Source organism: Camponotus floridanus, unplaced genomic scaffold (assembly GCF_003227725.1).
Source record: "Camponotus floridanus strain SB8 unplaced genomic scaffold, Cflo_v7.5 scaffold18, whole genome shotgun sequence".
NCBI classification, from domain to species: Eukaryota; Metazoa; Arthropoda; class Insecta; order Hymenoptera; family Formicidae; genus Camponotus; species Camponotus floridanus.
The window spans coordinates 976,075-998,251 of NW_020229303.1; the positions used below are offsets into that span (position 1 = coordinate 976,075).

The 22,177-nt window shown below is 31.0% G+C and overlaps 2 protein-coding genes across 2 annotated transcripts; one reads left to right on the forward strand and one right to left on the reverse strand.

The window, feature by feature from the left end:
- Nucleotides 1-231: 231 nt before the first annotated feature.
- LOC105255056 lies at nt 232-5,094 on the reverse strand. The gene is made up of 5 exons (XM_011264116.3): nt 4,833-5,094; nt 1,051-3,551; nt 628-829; nt 406-555; nt 232-334 (listed from the first exon to the last, which is right to left on the reverse strand). Exons 1-5 carry the CDS (start codon nt 4,999-5,001, stop codon nt 297-299), a joined length of 3,060 nt encoding a protein of 1,019 aa, XP_011262418.1. The 5' UTR covers nt 5,002-5,094; the 3' UTR covers nt 232-296.
- Nucleotides 5,095-7,469: 2,375 nt separating this feature from the next.
- Nucleotides 7,470-18,664, forward strand: LOC105255048 (telomere-associated protein RIF1). The gene is made up of 15 exons (XM_011264104.3): nt 7,470-8,356; nt 9,025-9,228; nt 9,327-9,621; nt 9,700-10,046; nt 10,130-10,715; nt 10,797-11,005; nt 11,086-11,223; nt 11,298-11,457; nt 11,555-11,762; nt 11,844-12,067; nt 12,170-12,565; nt 12,643-15,132; nt 15,380-16,977; nt 17,099-17,375; nt 17,451-18,664. The coding sequence occupies exons 1-15, from the start codon at nt 8,256-8,258 to the stop codon at nt 18,162-18,164; spliced, it is 7,947 nt and encodes a 2,648-aa protein (XP_011262406.1). The 5' UTR covers nt 7,470-8,255; the 3' UTR covers nt 18,165-18,664.
- Nucleotides 18,665-22,177: the final 3,513 nt, after the last annotated feature.

The window sequence follows — 22,177 nt, forward strand, 5'->3', positions numbered from 1 at the left end:
TCTCAATTTATATTTAAAATTATACAAAAACATAAATGTTATCTTAGTAATAGTTATATCAGATGAAAAATTAGAGAAAAATGTTAAAAGTATCTTTCAATGAATTCTTCAATTACAATAAGTAAGAAACTTGAATATTATATAATACATTACTTTTTTATATGCACATTTTGCTGAAACATGCCATTATATGTAAAATTTTGAGTTATATCAATATGTACTATTAAATCATTTGCTTATTAAATACAACATGTATTATATCAAATATACATAAACGTAAGTAATGAGAAAACTCATTAATTTTTCGTATGAGACCTCGTAACTCTGTTAGGAACTGAAATAAAATTTTAATAGAATATTTTGATATATGATTGTAGTACTTTTTATTATATTAATAAAACTTACTATGTTTTGGTGTATCCCATAATATAAGATCCTCATTACACGCATGTTTGCTTCGACTTTGTCTGGATGGCGTTTTACTACGATTTCGTTTCGAATGAGGAGTCATAGGTAACACTGGTTTGCTTTCAGCACACGCCAAACATGTTTCCGCTGTAACAAATATAATTACATCAAGAGTCATGTACTTTTTAATACATGTGTAAATAAATTCAAAAGTTTTACCATTAAATGCAACACTTTTTCGAGATGATCTTCTTTTCTTATCAATATTCTCTGTCAATATCGTTTTTCTCATTTCTGTTATACTGTCTCTGTCTGGTGTCTTATATTTATTTTCATCTTTTTCAGATAATTTTAACAAACTTTTTCTATTTAACTTTACAGGATCCTTATTTTCCTTTTTAGTGACGCTTTTCCTTGGAGTCTAGAAACAATTATTTTTTATTTAATTAGTTTTCATTTATATAATTAAAACAATACATGTAAATATTTTAATATTTATATATAATAGGTGTATAAGATGTATAAAAAAATTCTTATTCAATATTCAATATTATCAAGATAAGTTGATTTACAGTTATAACATTAATTCTAAATATTAAAAAAAGTTCAAGATCATTAACATTAAAAAAAGTATTAACTTACACAATAACTCTTGCTTGTTCTATCATTTTTAGGAATATTAACTGTTGTGATAGTTCTATTTCTAAGTATCTTTATCCCTAAATCATGATTTTCCATTTCTATCGTATTTAAAATTGTGTCAGAGGGTGTTGCAGTTTCTAACGGTGTTGCAGGTATAATATTTATAAATACGTTTTCAGAGGGTATTTCAGTTTCTAATGGTGATGCAGATATATTTAAATTTTCCATATTTTTATGTTGATTTTGATATTTTAATTTTTTCTTAGGTGATATAATCCTTGCATCATTTGGTGATGATTCTTTATCAAATGTAGTGTTAAGTAAATGTGCATTAGAATCAAAGGTATCCTGAATAGACAGTTTATTTGGTTTTTCTTTATCTAATCTTTGTATTTCCGTCGAAATCTCATTCATATCATCAAAATGATCAGAATCATCAGTTTCAAAGTTTAATTTTTTTCCAGCATCAAAACACTCTTCTGGGCTTAATTCATCCAAATCGAGACTGTCTATTCTTTTTAAAGCAAGAGATAAATTTAATTTAGTTTGTTCTTCTTCATCAAGAGGGACTTCATTTAGAACTATCTGATCATCAAAATTGACTTTATGTGCAGATTTTGTATGGGTCTCTTTATGTACTAATTCTTCCGATTTCTTTAATATGCTCTTACCAGGCGTTTGATCGGAATTAATATATGATATTGTGTCATCTAATTGAATTTCTGGTGTTTTACCCATTTGACTTACTTTTATAGTGACAAATGGACTCTTTATTCTTTTATTGCTCGATAATTGCACTTCTTGTACCAAGCTTTTGAAACTTTCACGTCGAACAGGTGTTGATTTGCGAGTATGCTCGAAGGACTTAGATTTCCTTGTATTACACTGCGTATCAGTACTATCATCAAAGTTCACAGATTTTCTGGTATTTTTGGAAGGTGTAAAATATTTTATACTTACATCTTTTACATTTGTATCTTGCATCAAGTTACTTGTTTTCCCTTGCATCTTTTTGTTTCTGGCAGCCATAATTAATGATCGTAACGAGCTTGATGATTTGGCTTGATGTTTTGATGGTTCAATTTGTTTTTTAATAGGCATTCGTTTTTTGATAGCAGGTTTGGTAACAATGCATTCTTCTTGCCATCCACTGTTTTGACGTTGCTCTAGTTTCTCAAATCGCGAATCACAGTTCTTTACTTCCATGTATGTCATATCCCAAAATCCTTGCAAATCTCTACAAGTAACTAGTTTTTCTCCTTTACCATTTTCACAATCTTCTACTAAACTACGAAATCTCTCAAACTTTTTATTTATTAGCAAATTTGTCTGTCCTACTGCTTGATGTATTTCATACATAGCATCATCTGGAATATCCTTTTCTAATTTGATGTCCAACCATTTTCTACAAAGTTCCTTAAGTCTCTCAGTTTCTTTGTTCAATAGAAATTTAAAATATTGCGCAGTTCGTTCCTCTTCTTCCACAGATATATTCAAATTTTTCATTACAGTATCTTTGGTTGGAATTTCATCGGAGGATAAGCGAGGATAAATGCCCAGCCGCTGCTGTTGTTCTTTTCTAGCATTCTTCTTGCCACGACTCAATGTGAGATATGGTGAAAAAGTAATGAGATCTTCCGTACAACTTACATTACCAAAAGATGCATTAATTGGAGTATTCTTTTGTGATGGTTGTGATGTTTGTCTATTGCCTGATAAAGATTTATTTTGAAAGGAATCTTGTATTAAATCTTGTATTTCTTCTTCCAATGATAATTTTGTTGTAATTTCGTTTAATTGAGGTGTAACATCATTTAGATCATCACAAATTGATTTATTTAATCCCTGTAATGATTTTTGTTTATTTGATAATAACTTTGGACTTGCAGAAACGTTGAAATTTGTTGTAGTACTATTAGTATTAGGAATTTTTTCATTTAATTTTTGTGATGATGTATCTTTCTGTTCATTTCTATCAACTGTCTTGCATTCTGTTGATTTGTCTTGTATAAAGAAATCTCCTTTCTCCTGTGGAGTTTGTTCTACTTGTACAAGACCAAATAAAGGCATTTTAAGTAATCCGTTAGGAGGTTTAAATTCACAATTATCCGGGGCAAAGGATTTCTGTTTTTTATTATTAGATGTTAGTTTTTTCATATTCATTGAAGGATATTTAGTTGAAGTTGAAGCTATATTCTTTGTAACAATCTGTTGTTTAGATGTTGCTTTAGATAACAATCGTTTTTGTGTAACTTTTGTAATTCCTTTCGGAAAATTATTACTTGATTGTGTTGTTTGCTTAGATGCTTTCGCACCCACAGTTGTATTTGTTACTGTAGTTGCAGCGCTTCGAGTCACAGGAGAATACACAGAATGGTGTACAACACCAACTTTAAATGCAGGTTTTTTCCTAGCATCTTCCATCTTTTTCTTCCTCTTGCGTTCTTCTCTCCACTTTAACAGTTTTTTCATACGTGCATCTTTAATAGACGTATCCTCCACTAAAAATCATAAATTCTATTATATTGATTGATCAATTTAACATAAATTAGCATGAATATAAAAAATTAAAAAAAAGGAAGAATATTAGTTCACATGTATACAAATTATCTCAAAATTAAACAAATAACAATATTGTTAATATGTCTTATAAATATAAAGAAGAAAAAGATATATGTATAAACATTGATTCAAAAATTTCATTAAAATGTTATATAAATATTAAATATTAAGATAATAACAAATTTATTGTTCATATACAAAATAAATATAAAAATAAATTAGCAATGTTCATCTAATGTTTCTTTTTATGTTTCTTTCCAATTCAATATTTATTTTAAGAAATTGTAAAACTAAAAGTATGTTATATAAAAATCAATTTATGAAAATAATTCATAAAAATAATAATTTGACACTTGTCAGAATAAATCATTTTGAAATAAAAAATTAAACAATTTTTTTCTTTTAAATGCAATGTATGTGCAAAATATTTTTGAATCAATATATGTATAATATTTTTTTTTATTTCTATTAATAAAATATATTGACAAAATTTGTTTGATTTTTAGATACTTTTATAAAAAGTTAGTCTTTATAAAAAAGCAATTACTTCTATTACATACATATATAGGCATATAAAATATTTATTTACATATATTTATGTATATATTGGCATTATATTTTCTTACAAAAAGTGCTAATAGAATATTATTAAATATTAAATAATATTGAATAATATTCTATTAGCACTTTTTTTAATATATATAGTATTTAAATGCTTTTAGAACGTTTTGATCTCTTTTCTCTCTTCTTCGAATCCTATTTAATCCTTTACTCTTGATGTTAAATTTTATTCTTTATTTTAAAATTCTCTTAAAAAGAGAAGAAACTCAAAATTAACGTCCAAAGGACATGTTTGTAGCACGTTCCAACACATCTGTACAGCAACGGACTTAATATTATTAGCATATTTGAAATTTATAAAGGCTATCAAAATTTATTCAAAATTATATCAAATACATGGCTGTACTTATGTTCATCTTATTTACATTTAACATTCAAATACCAACCCCATCAATGATTCTCAGCACAAAATAAAAAGTAAAAAACGATAAATATTTTAATGATAAAAAATATCACATAAATGGAGACAAATGATAAACAATATGCAAGGCTGCTTCAAGAGGAGCTCTAATAGGAGTTAGCTCTAATTATCAGTAATCTCATTGTCATAAAAGAAGCATATCGTGTCTCGTTAAACAATTAAAAATTCGTCAACTTACGCGGGCTGGCAGAAATCGAGACATCTTGCAATTTGCGGTTCTTATCGAAGGCTCGTGTCCTGACCTCTCTGCGAGATTCCACGTGCTTAGAAGCGCGTAGAACTCTACCGTGACCCGCGTGGCCAAAACCTGGACGCGGATTCTTGTACTGTTGCTTGAAATCCGACATTCCGCGACGATTCAACTCTACAAATTCTCACGTACTTCTCCAATCTACAACGGCAATATAACTGAAAGTCGCTTCAAATTGATAGTTACGACGTTGAACGTCGAGTAGCGACAAGCGACGATCCCCATTGGCCAGCTCAAAGTAGTGAAATCAGTCTCGCCAATCGACAGATTGTCATCCAACAACAAGATTGCTTCAGAGCGTAAAGGTGCAATTTCATTGACACTACTTTTTAGCGTCAATGAAATTGCACCTTAACAGTTGGCAGCCCTACGAGATAGGCTGTGCACTGCGCGTATATAAAATAAATTTGAAATCGCTTCTAGCCTAACCATCTTCACGCGATCGACTTTATTTGAATTGCACGGCATCGCATCGAATTATGATGCGGCGCCGATTTGTTCGAACGTAATTCGGGACATCGCGATGCTGTATAAGCGTCGAATGAGCACGAATTGTCACGCAAATATGATAAATCACATCTACTCACCGTTCACCGGCTGTTCCACAGGCCGCTCCACTCGCTCGCCTCGGGACGTCCCATTCCAATCTTGATGCACACGATATCATCAACGCGAACGCGCGATTCTTTATTCGGCACTCCCGATATTCGCTCGCATCCGATAATCATCATCAAGGGCGCAAATAACGCGACGCGACTTCGCTCCATCTTCGCGATCGCGCTATCACTGAACTGTGAAAAATAGCTGTCGCGCACTTTCACCGACATATTATGAAAGTCGCGCGATCATCCTTGGACACTTTCGATACTCTTTCACTCGCGATATTCGTTTAAAAACGGTTAAAAGATGCGAAAAATGCGGACGTACGACGATCCGTGTAACTGCGTATGACTCCGATTCACGCGCCAACATGGCGGCCGTATGACGCGTATGACGTAGCAGTGACGTAGCAGTCACGCGCCAACATGGCGGCCGAACCAGTGCGCATTCTTTTTCTGCGCACTGGTTCGGCCGCCATGTTGGCGCGTGACTGCTACGTCACTGCTACGTCATACGCGTCATACGTGAATCGGAGTCATACGCAGTTACACGGATCGTCGTACGTCCGCATTTTTCGCATCTTTTAACCGTTTTTAAACGAATATCGCGAGTGAACGAGCGTCGAGAGTGTCCAAGGATGATCGCGCGACTTTCATAATGTATCGATGGAAACGCGCGACAGCGATTTTTGACGATATTCAGTGATGGCGTCATCGCGAAGATGGAGCGAAGTTGCGTCGCATTATTCGCACCCTTGATGATGATTATCGGATGCGAGCGAGTATCGGGAGTGCCGAATAAAGTGTCGCGCGTTCGCGTTGATGATATCGTGTGAGTTTGTGTGCATCAAGATCGGAATGGGACGTCCCGAGGCGAGCGAACTGTCCCGAGGAGGAGCGGTCTGTGGAACAGCCGGTGAACGGTGAGTAGATGTGATTTATCATATTTACGTGACAATTCGTGCTCATTCGACGCTTATACAGCATCGCGATGTCCCGAATTACGTTCGAACAAATCGGCGCCGCATCATAATTCGATGCGATGCCGTGCAATTCAAATAAAGTCGATCGCGTGAAGATGGTTAGGCTAGAAGCGATTTCAAATTTATTTTATATACGCGCAGTGCACAGCCTATCTCGTAGGGCTGCCAACTGTTAAGGTGCAATTTCTAAAAAGTAGCGTCAATGAAAAGGCCGCTTTACACACTGAAAAAGTTGAAACTGTTTGAACTTTATTTTATTGACGCCATATCTAGAGAAAGTCTAGTGATTTTAATTTGCCGCTGGTTTCTAGCGTCAATGAAATTGCACTTTAAGAAGATTTGATTGACCAATCAGAAGGAAGAAATCTGTGCTCCTCTCGTCCTGATTGGTCAGCCAAACCTATTCGATCCAACGACTGGAATTTTGAAATGATTATGAATTGCTATCATGTTATTGCGAATTTTGCATATACCACGTTTCAAAATATTTCCATATGTGATCTGATGAGTTATTTTCTTAGAAATTGAGCAATTGTGACTGTGAAACACAAGATTTCTCATTGAAGTCTTCAACAAGGATGTATATGATGAGTTTACGTAAAAGGAAAAAGAATTTAAGTGAATATAATTTTTCTGTATTTTTTTTCAATTTCAAGTCACAGACAAATGTCAGATATAACAAGTAACAATATTATTGATGCAAGTAATTCAGTATAGAATCAATAATTAAATATAATATATAATTATATAATATATAATTAATATAAAATATAATAGATAATTATATAATATAATTACATAATATATAATTAAATACAACATATATCATCCATTATAATGTTTTACATTTTACAGAAACGATTGAGATAAAAAAGATTAGAGAGACAAATTGAATACATAATTTATGCGCAAAGGAATTAACTTTGATAATTTTCCAGATACTCAGTCATTTTAGAGGAATATTGAAATTAAAATTGCATAATGAAGGAAGGAGAAGAAGGATATTAAAGTAAAAATAAAACAACTATTTTGCCAATAATTCGATCAAGATAGAGATGCAAAGAACCAGACAGTTGGCAGCTGATTTCCACGTGTCCATTTTTATGTGGCTATTGAAATTCACGTATCGAATGACAGGTTGCAACAGTTACATGGATCTCGAGCTTATCGCCTCTCGCTTCTTCCCGCTAAAATGAGAACTGGCCGAAGGAGGAGTTGTGCACAAGTAGAAACACGGACACGAGCGCCTTTGTAAATTCCGGCTGGCACGCGAAGCTGAAGGCTGGAGCGTGCGGCAAAACAAACGAGCTCGCTTCTGTTTGTTGTCGGCGAAAAATTGCGGAAGGAAAACAAGAGCCGGGAATGGGAGGAGACGCGACACGTTTGTGTTTGTGAAACTTGCGTAAATCAGAGGAAGACTAAGCGCAAAACATTGTCCGAACGGATTGCGCCATTTGCACGATCTGCGACGCGGAAGAGGATTCGCGAGCTTCTCTCCCTCTCTCTCTTTCTCCCTCTCGCTCTCTCTCTCTCGTGGAAGAGAACGGTGGTGAGCTTCGTCGATCGTGTGTCGGACATATTCATCCCGGGCGCGAAAGTTTCTCCAATACTGAGGAAGCTCTTTTCTTCGCACGTTTGAAAGGATTAGAGGAGAGGAAGAACTGGAAGAAGAGTCGTACTGGTTCGCGCACGAGGCGAACGAGATGAACGGTGATCGGTAATCGTCGCGAGGCAAGAAAGAAAGGGAGAAAGGAACAAGACGCGACGAGATGGCCACAATCACGAGTACGACCTTCCCGAGGGTGCTGAAGATATTACGGGAAAACAACAATGTGAAGGAAAAGCGCGAGGTTTTAACTTACATCTCCAGGTAAACTGTCACAAGTCCAGTCTCGCGAAATCCCTCGCTCATCGTGACAGAGATGAGAGAGGCGAGATATTGTTAGTATTTAATGCGAACGCTTTTATTTGATTTCACGAAGCAGATGGAATTAGAAGACCCCTCGTAAGAGAAATTATTTTAACGTCATCAGAATTGTCATTAGATATTAAGTCTCTTCATAATAAAACTCGAGATTTAAAAAGAGGGGAAAAATGATAAAAAAGCACGTAACATGTAGAAAAAAATAATTCATTAGCAGTATAATTGTTTGAAGTTAAAATTAATTATATTGCAGCTTGAATTATATATTTATAGATTGCATACGCACATACATATATGTGTGTTTATATATCAAATGTCAAATGAAAATTTATAATTTAAGATCTATAATTAACACATGATATAAATGCTATTAGTGTTATATTAAATTTGTTTAGATAAGATTGAATAGGGATTCAATATAAAATTATATAAATAAAACAATAGAATTACATCTAGAAATACATATAAGAAATATTTATATATAGAGATACATTATTTATTATATAGTACTATTAATATATAGTATTATTTAATAAAGATGTATTTGTTAAAACATTCCTTTTGACAGTAAGAGTTTGTAAAGAAAGAATTTAATTATTAACATTGTATTACAGTCAAGCTAAAAAATTAGAATCAAGTGGTACTCTCAAAGAAGATCGTTACAAGGAATTGTGCAGACTGGTTATAGAAGCATTTACAAGACATGAAGGGAGTATGCAGAACGAAGCATTAGGTGCGCTTAATGCCATTGTAAAAGAATTCAAAACTCATTCTTTACATCTTTTCGAATCAATGTTACAGACAGATAAGAGGACAAGGTTTGTCTTGTTAAATTTATATTATATTAATTTATATTTATATAAATTCATATATTAGAGATTTTAATAAAATGCGACATATTCTTGATTGACCTTAGATTAAAAATCCTTAAGCTACTGGAAGTAGTGGAAGACAATGCTATTTCTGCAGCTGCCAATGATGGACAGGCTTTAAATTTTTTTAAGGATTGTATGGATAATGTGCAACCTAATTTAATGGAATGGTTGATGCCAACAGCATGTGTGGATAATTTGCAAATGTTGACAAAAGTTGAGCATCAACCCTTATCAGATGAACAAAAATTAGATGAAGATACAAATAGTTATGCACTTATTCTTTTGAGAAGGTTGTACAGATTGGCTGCCATAACGTTTGATCAAAATGTTCAGAGGGTAAACGCATATACACAATTGTATTATATATAATTTTTAAAATTACAATCAGAAAGGAATTATATATTTCTTTTTTAGTTTGATACATTACTGATGGATAAGATTATAATACTGGCCTATATGGGACATAAGCGGCAGCGTGGTCCTGCTTTGAAAGTTTTACAGCAAGCTGTTGCAACTAACTCGTCATCACGTATTCGTAAAGATTACCCTAATCTATGGACACAATATAAGACCAATTTACAATCCACATATTGTAAACGTATGTTGCTGTTAGTAGCAGCATGTGATCCAGATTGGACTATTCAATGGAATACTACTATCCAGTTTCTTGCTACTGATCTTCATCGTGGTGCTACTCTCATAAATAATTTGTTGAGTGTTGAAGAAAAAGCCTTCAAATCTACTGATCCTATTATACGCAGGTACTACTGAAACTATAGTTCTGCAATTAAAAATTGATTATTATTATATAAAAAACTAATATAGATTTGTTATTATATTGCAGACAAGCTTTCCTCTCATGGAAATTGTTGATTGACAATTTTGCTTTAGATCACCAAGAACTTGCTACTCCTAGGAGAATAAAACTACTTTGTATTCCATTAAATACTAAGAACAGTAAAACTGAATTAATCGCATTAACAAAATTAGAAGTTTGGTGGCACTTAATTATTAAATTGTATAAAGATATTGCAAAATTTGCTACTCCTGTTATCACACAATTTCTAAACTATTGTTTTGGACCACTTGGAGATACACCACTGCTTTCCTCTAAATTTGATGTTGTTGCCTCTCCAGGCAAAAGATTTTTTAAGACAAAAGTAGTTGCTGTGGATGCCTTGTGTCAATTAGTTGTCACAAAGGAAGATCTCATTGCAGTTTGTGCTCCAATGTTAGAAGAAAGACTTCCTCATGCTATATCTGATGAGGTGTTTCAAGAATGTTCTAAAAGCATTATTCACAGTGTAGGAGAAGCTCTACTCATTCTTGGTCAACTTACAGATCAAGAAATGAAAAATCGTTTCCAGCTTGGTAAAATATTGTGGGCAAATTTGATGACATATATAAAAAATATAAAACTTGGAACAAAGGTTACTAATGAATATTAAATTTTTTTTATTTTGTATAACAAAATATCTACGTATTATAATAAATGTTATATACTCTTACAGGACCATCTGTACAAAGATGTAATACTAGTCGTAACAGAATTGGGAAATCATGTAGATAAAATTATGGTAAAAGATATGATTTTCAATGTAATTTTGCTGGATATCGTATACCTTGTTGAGGACACTGGTTTTCGTGATAACGCATTGCCAGAATTTGTATTAAAACTTTTATCACCGCCAATACTTAATGAAATGCCAAATTATAGTTTGTATGTATAAATTAAATTTGTTGAAATCATATCCATATTTTATAAGTATCTTATTTATATAATCTATTTCTATATTATAGGGATCGTATTAACTATGCATTCAAGTGCCTTCTGGAGCGGTGTTTTAGCCCAGAACTTACATATTCCTCAGGTGTGCTTGGATTTCTGGAAACAATAATGGAAAATTTGAAATTAATGATTAGTACACATAAAAATATGTGAGTCTAAAAGTTAATAACATATTTGTAATATTTGTAATATTTGCAGCTTGATAACAAATGATATATTACAGGAAAGTTTACATCGAATTATGGTCTATAATAGCACAGAACTTAACAAAATATATGTCAAACTGTGAAATTGCTAATGAAAATAATGAATATAATTTCAAAATTGTCAAATTGATCTTATCACTCCCATTTCAATATTCATTTCTGGAAAATCTTGAACAGGTTCATATATAATTTTAATAAACATTTTGTAAACATTTTTGTTTATTACATATATGTTTATTTTACAATAGCTCATGTTTATATATTAATTTTGCAGATGAAAGATTATGCAAAAATATGGAAAGTTTTATATAAACAATTTGAGTTACAATCAGATTCAACTAGTGCAACAAAGCCAAATGAAATCTTATTGAATATTGCAAACATGATGCGAGAATGTTTAAATACAAATAAAAATTGTTGTTTTTTTATTGTAAATTGCTTAGATACTTTATTGAGCGCTCTCGATTTTGAATCATTGTTAGGTAGGTGTATAGTTAATCCTTATATTTTACATAAAATAATGCTTAAAATATTGTACCTTATACTCATAATTCATATTTCAGCTGAAGATGAATTCCCATCCATTGTACAACTCATATTAGATGTTGTAATAACTTCATTTAATAATGTACAAAATCTTAATTCTGAAATAGCTCTGAAAATGTTATCAGCTATCCTTACTACTGTATATGGACACAATCCACAAAAAGTAATATCATATCTGCATAATTGTAAATCAGTGATCAAACTTATACTTACATCGCAAATAAAGACACTTTTTAAAGAGGTATGATATCAATATTAATTTTTATAAAGTAATTATTTTGATTTGCATTGTTATCCAGCTATAACTGTCTGGTTTCTTTATATTAATAAACTTTGTTTATAGGTTGCAAGCATGTGGGATTGTGTAATTAAAATTTTTAAAGGACTTAATAAACAATTGGATTACGAACTTTTATCTTCGTTCAAAGAAACGATTATAATTGCAATGAATCATTCTAATCCAGATTTAAGATCTTTAACACAATCTATTTTTGAAGTTAAAGATTGCTTGGACAGTAACGCTAAGTGCATTGTAGATGAAATAGAAGAAGCAATCGAAAAATCTTATCCCAAATCTGATAGTGTTACAAAAAAGAAAGCAGAAACAGAACAAACAAAAGAGATACATATAGCTGGAAGTTTCTTGAATAGGAAATCTACTAATACAAAATCAGTATCCAGTAAGGCAGCAGAAAAAACTGATAAATATACGCTTATATTACCTGAACCTGATTCGCAAGTAAATAATATTTGTTATTTCATGTACACACATTTTTATTTTTATATCTTTGTCTATATTCTTAAATTTATTTGTAGGATTATGTGTATATAAAAACAGATTTGAAATTTGATGTAAATCGTTTGACTGAGCATCAAAAAGAAAGTTTAAAGAAAAAGAGAGAAGATATACCAGCATTGTATAATGATCTTTCTCAATCATCCTCACAAAATTCTCAAAATTTGCAAGAATGGTTTGATATTAAAGTCAAACATATTAATGAAACAGATAAAATCAGTAATAGAAAGAGTGACTCTATAACTCAAAAACTTATCGATAATGACGCCAACAAGGAAAATAAAATTATGCAAACAAAGTCGGCTAATTGGGTGGATAAAGTAGTTGATAGTCACATCAGTAGCGAATTGGATGTAAATATTGAAGAAAATATCGCTGATACTAAGCAAAATGAAGATTTAATAAATACAGTTGAGAAAATGAATTCTAATGAAAAACAAGAAGAAAATGAAATAGATATATCGAAGCAAACAAACTCGGCACATACAGCATCTATCAGTGAACAAAATACTGCAGAAATAAACGAAAAAATAGATGCTACAACTACAATAGTAAAAAAATTAAATTTTGAATCACGAGAGGAATTTTCTGAAAATAAAATACAAGAACGACAATCATCTCCTTCGATGTTAGATAGTATCAAACGACGACATCGTAATAGCATAAAATTAAATTCATCGTTAAAAAGTGACGAAGTTGTAGAGAGTCAAAAAGATTCAAGTGCAACAAATATACAAAGAACGTTGAGAATGAAAATTTCTCAGGAAAAACCTGGTACAAATAGTAAACAAAAGTCAGACGACGATATTGATATTAAAGAAAGTTATAATGAAAATAAGAAAGGTATTAAGCGTAAATATACATCGGATACTGAATCGGATGGGATACAACGTCGAAAGCGAAAAAGTTTTAATGATGACACTGGTGAAACATCACGAAGCAGTGACTCTTTGGACATAGATATGGAGAATGTGAGTCAACGTGTAAAAAATGAAATATCTCGTTTAAAAATTGACATGGTATTTGATTGTCCTGTGGTCAATCGTCGTCGAGTTAAACATTTGGATGAAGGAGAAAAAGAAACATTTATACAGGAAATTGATGCAGGAAAGAAACATGGATTAAGGAAATATGGAACACTTGATAATAAGAATTTTAAACAGAAATCCCTAGATGGAAGGTTTGTAGAAGGATCAAAAAGATTTTCAAAAACACAGGAAAGAAATACAAAAGATGCAGATGATACAGATCCAGGAATATTTAAAAGACGAGGTAGAAGAAGTATAAGACAGGAGCCTAATAAGAGTGATTTAGACATTAATAAAGATGTTAAAAAATCCACCATAACTAATACTATTGACAAGGTGCAAGTAACTGATACTATTGACAAGATGCCTGAATGGAAAAATTCAGACACAGATATGACAGATGAAGTTTCAACATCCAGTCAAGTTATACAAGACGTTACAATTAGTAAAGATGAAACATCTGAAACAGATAATTCTAAATTTACCAGTTTGAATGTAGAGTCTTCAGAATCGAGCAAGCAAAGTGAAGATGAAATTGAAGAAGTAGAAAGTTTTGTAGAAAGTTCACAAATTCCTAATATCGATGTAAAATTAGATAAAATATGTGGCGAGAAACAATGTTTCATTAAAATTAATAAAATAGAGAATATTCCTCTTATTAAAGCTTCTGATGCGATTATCGAAAAAAATTATGTACCTGAATCTATCCCCATGGATTGTGACGATAATGTACCTGATCCATGTAAACAATCAGATGAAGCTAATCTTAATAATACAGAATTGAATGATGAAAATAAAGATAAAGATAGTACAAATAAAGATACGATTCAGGAAACTAATAGTTCCAATTTAAAAATTATAATTTCAGAAGGTCAGAAGACAATCGAAAATTCGTCATCGAGCAAATCTACAAGTATAACTAGTTTTTCTTCGCCGAAAAGTAGTATCAAAGTGTTATGTAAACTTAAACCATTCACAGGTCGTGCTGCTCATATGCTAGGTTTAGTTACAAAGCAAGCGCAACTCGAAGGTGACAATCCAACTATTGCACTAGAAGATGAATCATCTATAAAAAAATTAAAAACCAAGGACGCAGAAAATGATACGAGTAAAAAGGCTATAGCAATTAAAGAGATTGATAAAATAAACGGACCTTCTGGCAGTCGACAAGAAAAGATTTTCAGCAATATGAGATCGGCCGATTATTGTGCATCTCCATCATTTACTACTTTGAAAAATGATGGCGAGAAACTTTCATTTAAACTGGACAAGAATATATCAGACTACTCATCAATAGAAATTTCAATCGATAAAGAAAATGTAGGAGGTACATCATTTTCATGCGAAAAAGACGATCTACCAATATTGGAATGGTCAAGCGCTAATCCACCTTCATTAACGGCATCGCCGAGTGCAAGTATTCTTAAACGTCAACGATCGAGCATACCAGAACCAGATTTAGATTCTTCAACTCCTAACAAGGTATATTTTTTGCAATTTAGTTTATATTATATCTACATATATAATGTTTTAAAAATATACAGAGATATATCTAACAAAATTAACAATTATTTTTTGTGTTATTATAATAAAAAAATCTGTGTTACATATTGTATATTGTTTCTCATGTTTTAGTATTTCTGTCTAAATTTTTTCTCATATATATAAATTAATAAATATATTTAAATGTTTATATTTATAAATATATTTAAAAATGTTTTTATTATAGCGAAAGCGAGTAAGCTTTGCAGATCCACCGGTATCAAAAGAGATGGGTTATGAAATATCAAATACAGAATTTTCACAAAAAACTAACAAATGTCCCACAGCACGTAGTCCTATGCCAAGAAAGGATTCTCCACTTAAGCTCAAACAGACTAAGCTTAAATTTGTACCAATAGACGTAGAAAAAGTAATAATTGAGAACGATTCTCAAAATGAAAGTGACTCTGAAACTGTTTTCGAAGCCGAGAAGAAAAATGAATCATTAACAAAGATATCTGAAGCAGATTCTGAAGCTATGAATATAGATAAATCAGTATCTGACGATTTTGCAGAAAATGATAACGTTGAGGTAACTGCCCATGCGAGAATTAAGATCGACGAAGAATTAGGAATAGCGCAGGAAATTGAAATAACTGCGGACTCTTTTGCTCCTTCTGTTCCGGAGAATCAACAGACTTCATCTTCAGAAGATTCCGAGCAAAATCCAACTGACACTGCATCAATGGACTGCGTCGGAATCGAAGATTCCGAAACGCAACGAGATATCTTTGACGGAACGGACACGATAAATAATATTGTACCAACAAAGATGAGTAACGATGACATTAATACATCCGTACAAAATAATTCGGTAAATTCTATTAAACTGAACCTGATCAATGATTCTGTGATAGCGGCTTTATCTACCAAAGATGACAATACAACAAGCATGGAGGATACTGTAGATATCCAAAATATTACCGAATTGAATTCCACTGTCAATACAGATGAGGTATTCTGTGGAAAGCTGATACGTACTAGTACAGAGACAACGGAAAACTTAATGGATCAAGATACTTTACCGGTAACGGATTCCTTATTTGCGAGTTTACCGTTAACTCAAGAATCTACTCAAAGCCAGGAGGCTCAGAATAATGTGGAACCTGATCCCGAACTTTTGAATTCTACGCTGCCTATTTATCCAACATTGTCATCGTGTGCGGAACCAATCGATACTATTGTTGAACGATTGACTTATCCTCTTTGGAAAAAGAACTTGTCTACACATCTCGCGAATAGAAGTTTGCGCACGATCGGTGATCTTGCTCAATTATCGGAACGCGAAATAAACAGATTACCCGTGAAAGGTAAACCAAAGACTGAATTTGTGAAGAAAGTGTTGGAACATTTTGAAAGTACATGCATGCTGCAAGCAGAATCCTCTGATAGGGAATCGAATGCTAAGGTACAATCGCCTATCGTAGCGATGAACAAAACACCAATTGTACCAATTAGCGCTCCTCCACTAGCTGTTGCCGAAGCGGAACCTGCGACAGTTGACAATAAATCCTCAAGTTGTAGCGCGCCATTTAATCGACCTACCGAAGCTGTTTCCAATAATCTGTCAAGAGAAAAGTCACCTACAGAGTCCTTGGATAAAACAGAATCTATCACCAGTGACATGGATATTTCATTGGAGCACATATATTCTCAAAATTCCGACTTGTCAATATTAAAAAACGAGCAGATAGATGCGAAAGAACCAATCGCTGTTGAAAGTTCGTCTAGAACATCTATGGATAATGTTAAATCCGTGCCAATTGTTTCATCCTCCGAAAGCATGTACGTAATTTTCTATATGTTATTTAAAATATAAAATATATAATTATATATATATATATATATATATATATATATATATATATTCATAAAGTTTATATAATTTTTTAAAAATATTTTTTAGCGCTGTAAATGAAATAGTATTACCTTCAAGTAGCACGGACACATCAAAAAGTCGTGCTAAATCTTCAAATGTATACGAAGAACTTCTCATCACGCACTCCTCAGTTGGTACTAGTACTGAGGAAATTGGTTCCGCGACGCCGAGTGTTCAAAAAGTAACAAGATCCGTTGAATCTCAGATGGCGCTTGAGGAATTATTAGATGAAATTGATGTAAATCTGGTATTGGAAAGCGCGGTAAGAAGATGTAGTCCTGAGGCAATTCTTTTACAATACAAGGTAAATTTTATTAAATTTATATCGATTATATCACATCAGTGTTATCAGATAAATGAGTAAAAAATTAATCTTCAGGTAAAGATGGCACATTTGAAAGAAACAGAGTTGGTGAAGGAAACTATTAGAATGCTTGGTTTGCAAAATAAACAGCAAGTTAACGATGCATCGTTAAAAGCTGCCTGTCGTGCATGTGGCGTCAACAAAGTCCTTCTTAGATTACCCGACATCTTCAGTTACGATAAACAGTTTTTTGATAAGGTGCTTAAGGTATATAGCAAGAAGCTTAATGTAACTGATTTTGTGAACACTTTCGATTTTAATCAGTTAAAAAATGTGGTTTGCCAAAAAATCACATCATCTGAACTCATTGAGATGCTTTCGGAAAAATTAAAACAAGAAGAACAAGACGGTATTAAGCAACCCATGACTGAATTATCTAGTTTGGACGCTATGCTACAAAGATTACCGATGGACGTGATCATTAGTCATACTGTAGCAAACGAGGAGCTTATTCCGGCACAGGTAGTTCTGGATATAGCTTTACAGAATAATAGCTCGGGAGATATAGCGCAAGCGTTAAAACAATCTCCTGTTTTGGCTAGACGCGTGTTAGACAAACTGTGGACATCTCAGTTTACGATCGCGCATATCGAGAATGATGATACATCCAAAGAGTGTTTGCTTAATATTTTTAAAAGCGTGTGCTCTAAATTGACTGCACAAGAACTGTTAAACGCGTATCACGAAGCTATGACAAATAAAGTCATGATAAAAAACGAAAATAAATAGACTGGATTTGGAGTTCTAGGTTCAGGATCATGAAATACTACGACTGATGTTTGCAGAAATATTGACGCGTCATATATATCTAGAAACTAGCTATTCTTACACTTATTTCTTCATTTATTTCATTTCAAAGTTCATAATTTGACTTTAATTATGACAGTTAAGTTTTCAACGTTTTCATTTGCATCACGCACATAATTAATGATAGCTTGTCCACTATCTTGTTGTATAGTTGCTACCATTGATATTTTAATCGATTTATTTGTAAGTATTCATCAAGTTCATTAAATGATATGATTTGTTATAATTATAAAACATTTATGCGTTAGAATTTATATTAATCCTCGCAATACCAGACCGTATTTTGCCGTATATGCAATAGAAATATTTTATATTTTTCAAACAAAACATTTGTTTGATAAAATAATTAATAATGTAGAAGAGAAATAACGCGCGAATGTTTTCTCAAAAGAAAACTCTTTCTTAAACATAAATTAACAAAAAAGATAATCTACGTTTTTTTTATTTTTTTTTTTTATAGTTATTTAATCCTTTTCCTCTTTCTCTTTTTCTCTCACTTATAATTTTATCTTTTTTTTATTTATATTTCATGCAAATTATTATCTACTATTTTTCCATAGATGTATCTAATAATGCATTAACATCTCTTGCAAATTTTCAATCAGTTAAGTCATTACTCTATTTAAAAATATTTCAAATATTTGAATTTATACAATTTTGAAACTCTTGATAGATTTTGAAAATTTTAATTGGTCTGAAATAATTCATTATTTCGATCTTTTATGTATCGATAAAAATTTTGTTTCTACATAATAATTTATATTCAAAATTTTTCAAAATCTTGAGACAATTTTTAAGACTAATGAAAATTTTGAAGATTGTATAATTTCAAATGATATTTGAATTAATTTAAATTGAATTTTTTATGATATATTTTATATATATATATATATATATATATATATATATATATATATTCAAATTAATTCGAAGCATGTTAATTGTCATCACTAAAAGTGTTCCTTATTGATCTCAAATTATTTCTTTGATTTATATTATATTATTTATAATATATGTTTAAAGATTTGTAAATTTTCCACTTATAAAATGTATCTCTCTTTTGTCCATATAATTTATATTCTTCATTTTCTTCTCTAAAAAATAATTTTACTGGTGTATCTTTCAAAAGTTTAAATCATACAAAAATAAAAATATTATAAGAAAACAAATGGTAAGCACAAAATATATCTTCGTTGGTATTGCGAAGGATAAAAATATTTTTCAGTCAATTACGCCATATTTCAGTATAACTTGTATATATTTGCATATTGAAAGAAAATTTCTCGCTATTTTAGTTAGAGATCTATTTAAAATATGTTAAAGTTAATACAAAAAAAAAGAATGGACCATAGAATTTAAAAATTTTTTTCATTTTCGAGTTTGAATTTATATACAGAATGTCCCATTTTAAAATTTCCACTAGAATATATTCAGGAAAGCATTTAACGAAAAAAATATTTTAGACAAAAGTTGTAGGGTTTCGAAAATTCGATTGAATCATATCCGTTTAATCTTGAATGGAACCAAGGTTATATGGAATTCAACTTTGTGTTCCTAAATAAAACTCCCTATTTTTCATTCTTGTAGCTTATCTTGAGAACTTTTTAAAATCTATTAGTTTTAAACCGTAAAAATAAATATTTTACTATATTTTACTATTTTATGGTTTATGTAAAATTAAGAAATTTTTGTCTGAAACATTTTTCCTTAAAATGCTTTCCTGAAGAGATATTCTAGTGGAAACTTTAAAATGGGACACCCTATTATATAAACGATTTTAAATTTTTGCAGTCTTGGTGCTTAGAAATTAATCGACCTTCAAAATTCTTTTTTCACAATTATTTCGTACAGTTAGTAATGGCAGTAAGATGTTATATACATTTATGTTCCCGAGCGAATATAATAATTGTAATTTTTAGAACTAAGTATTATATGAAACGCCAAATGCAAACATTTAACAATAATTATTTATTTCTTCAACAAATTTTTTTATTTATGGAATATGTACTGCATATAAATTTACAGACTGTGCATCGTGACCATCCTAAACATTTCCTTTGTTTTTTATATGATACAGATATTTCAGAGAGAAGAGATGAAAACAAAGGAGGCAATCTTATAATTAATGAGAATTTTTTTCAGAATCAAATATGAGATAAGAAAAACATCTCTATAACATTTTTTGATGATTAAGATATTTCGACATTGCAACATTAATTAACACATATATGTTTACGTTTGCATTAGATAGCGATTTGAGATTCGTATAATCTAGTGTAATACCTTCTCAGCATACAATTGTTTTAGCGGATCGAATAAATTTATTTATAATTTTTTGTATCGTAATACTATTAATAACAATAATAATAATACTAAATAATAAATAATGCCTTTTTGGAGTCGAGTTACACGTAACACTCGCACCGTACACTTACGAACTTAAATGATTAGGCGATCAGCTAATCAGTTTTTAATCTAACTATGTATTATTGTAAATATATCTACATGTGTGTATGTATATCACTGGCATATTGATGGATGATCAATATATTCACCAATTAATACGCTTTTTATGTATCATCTTTATTATACCTAATATATCTGTACCAATATAATTACTTTTACGAAAGAAACTAAAAAATTAAAGTATGAAAATTGGCAAATTATAATAATTTACATTTGCAAGAATATGCATTCGATGAAGCGAAATTATATTGATTAATTCTCTCGAACGAAAATAAAGTATCTTGTAGTTTTAATTATGCCTGTGATTGATATATGCAAATCTAATTATTCATTATATAATCATATAGATAATATAAAGAGCAACAATGAATATCTTGTACCTTTTTCGATTTTTCTTATGATAGATCACTGAGAATTTTATGCATACGTAGAAAGTGTAAATGTCTACTATAGTAATAAAATGATATTTTATACGAATTATAAAGAAAAAGTTAACTTTGCTCATTTTGTCTTTGTAGCACCTGTTTAAAATATTTTTTTTAATTTGTTTCTTCAGTATACTCATTATACAGATATTAATCATCGCTTAGTTATTCAATCTAAGTTTTATTACAGAACCAAAAAATAATGAATGGAATGAAAATATATAGGGCAAGTTTGCTTTCCTATATTTATCAGTAGTATATTCTCTCGGCAATATGATTTCGTAGTTTATTTTACGCTTTCTATTTATGAGATTTTCTTTCAATATACTTAAATACTTTTTTTAATATAAATAAATTATATTTTAATATAAGCAAATAAATTTTTTAATGTAAATAAATTATAAGAGAAAAATAAAAAAAAAAAGTGCACGGAAACATACAAATTACTTTGTGAAATAAATACAATTTATAGGTTTTCAATATATATTTAATATTATAAATTCAAATATTTTATTATTTAATTAATAATATTTTATTTTATTATTTAATGCATACAGGTTTTTATAATTTAATAATGTTATCGTACCAATTTTTTACATATATTATGTAAAACATAATTCTTTGTTGTCGTAAAATTTCGTATTCTATACATATATTGATTCTACGGCAACGTAATTTTTCAAATTGTACAATTTTACTCTATTTTTAGAATCGTATCGAGAAAGAAAGGTGATTGCGCTTACTATTTGCTTCCTGTTTACTTCGCATTCGGAATATCGATCTTACAATATTCACAGTGACAAATATACATGGTTAATTATAGCGGAAATTCTAGATTCCCAAAAGACTGTATCAAAATACGATCCCACGGACGTCACAAGACTATATGATATCTCGGTTCTTATTGCAAGTCCCATGATTCGCCACGATTGACGATGTGTGTAATGAGAATTTCTATTCGTATTTTATTTTTTATTCTATCCCCCTCGAGTAAACTCATAAAAATATATTTTTACTTAAAGATTATATTAGCGAGCATTTTAA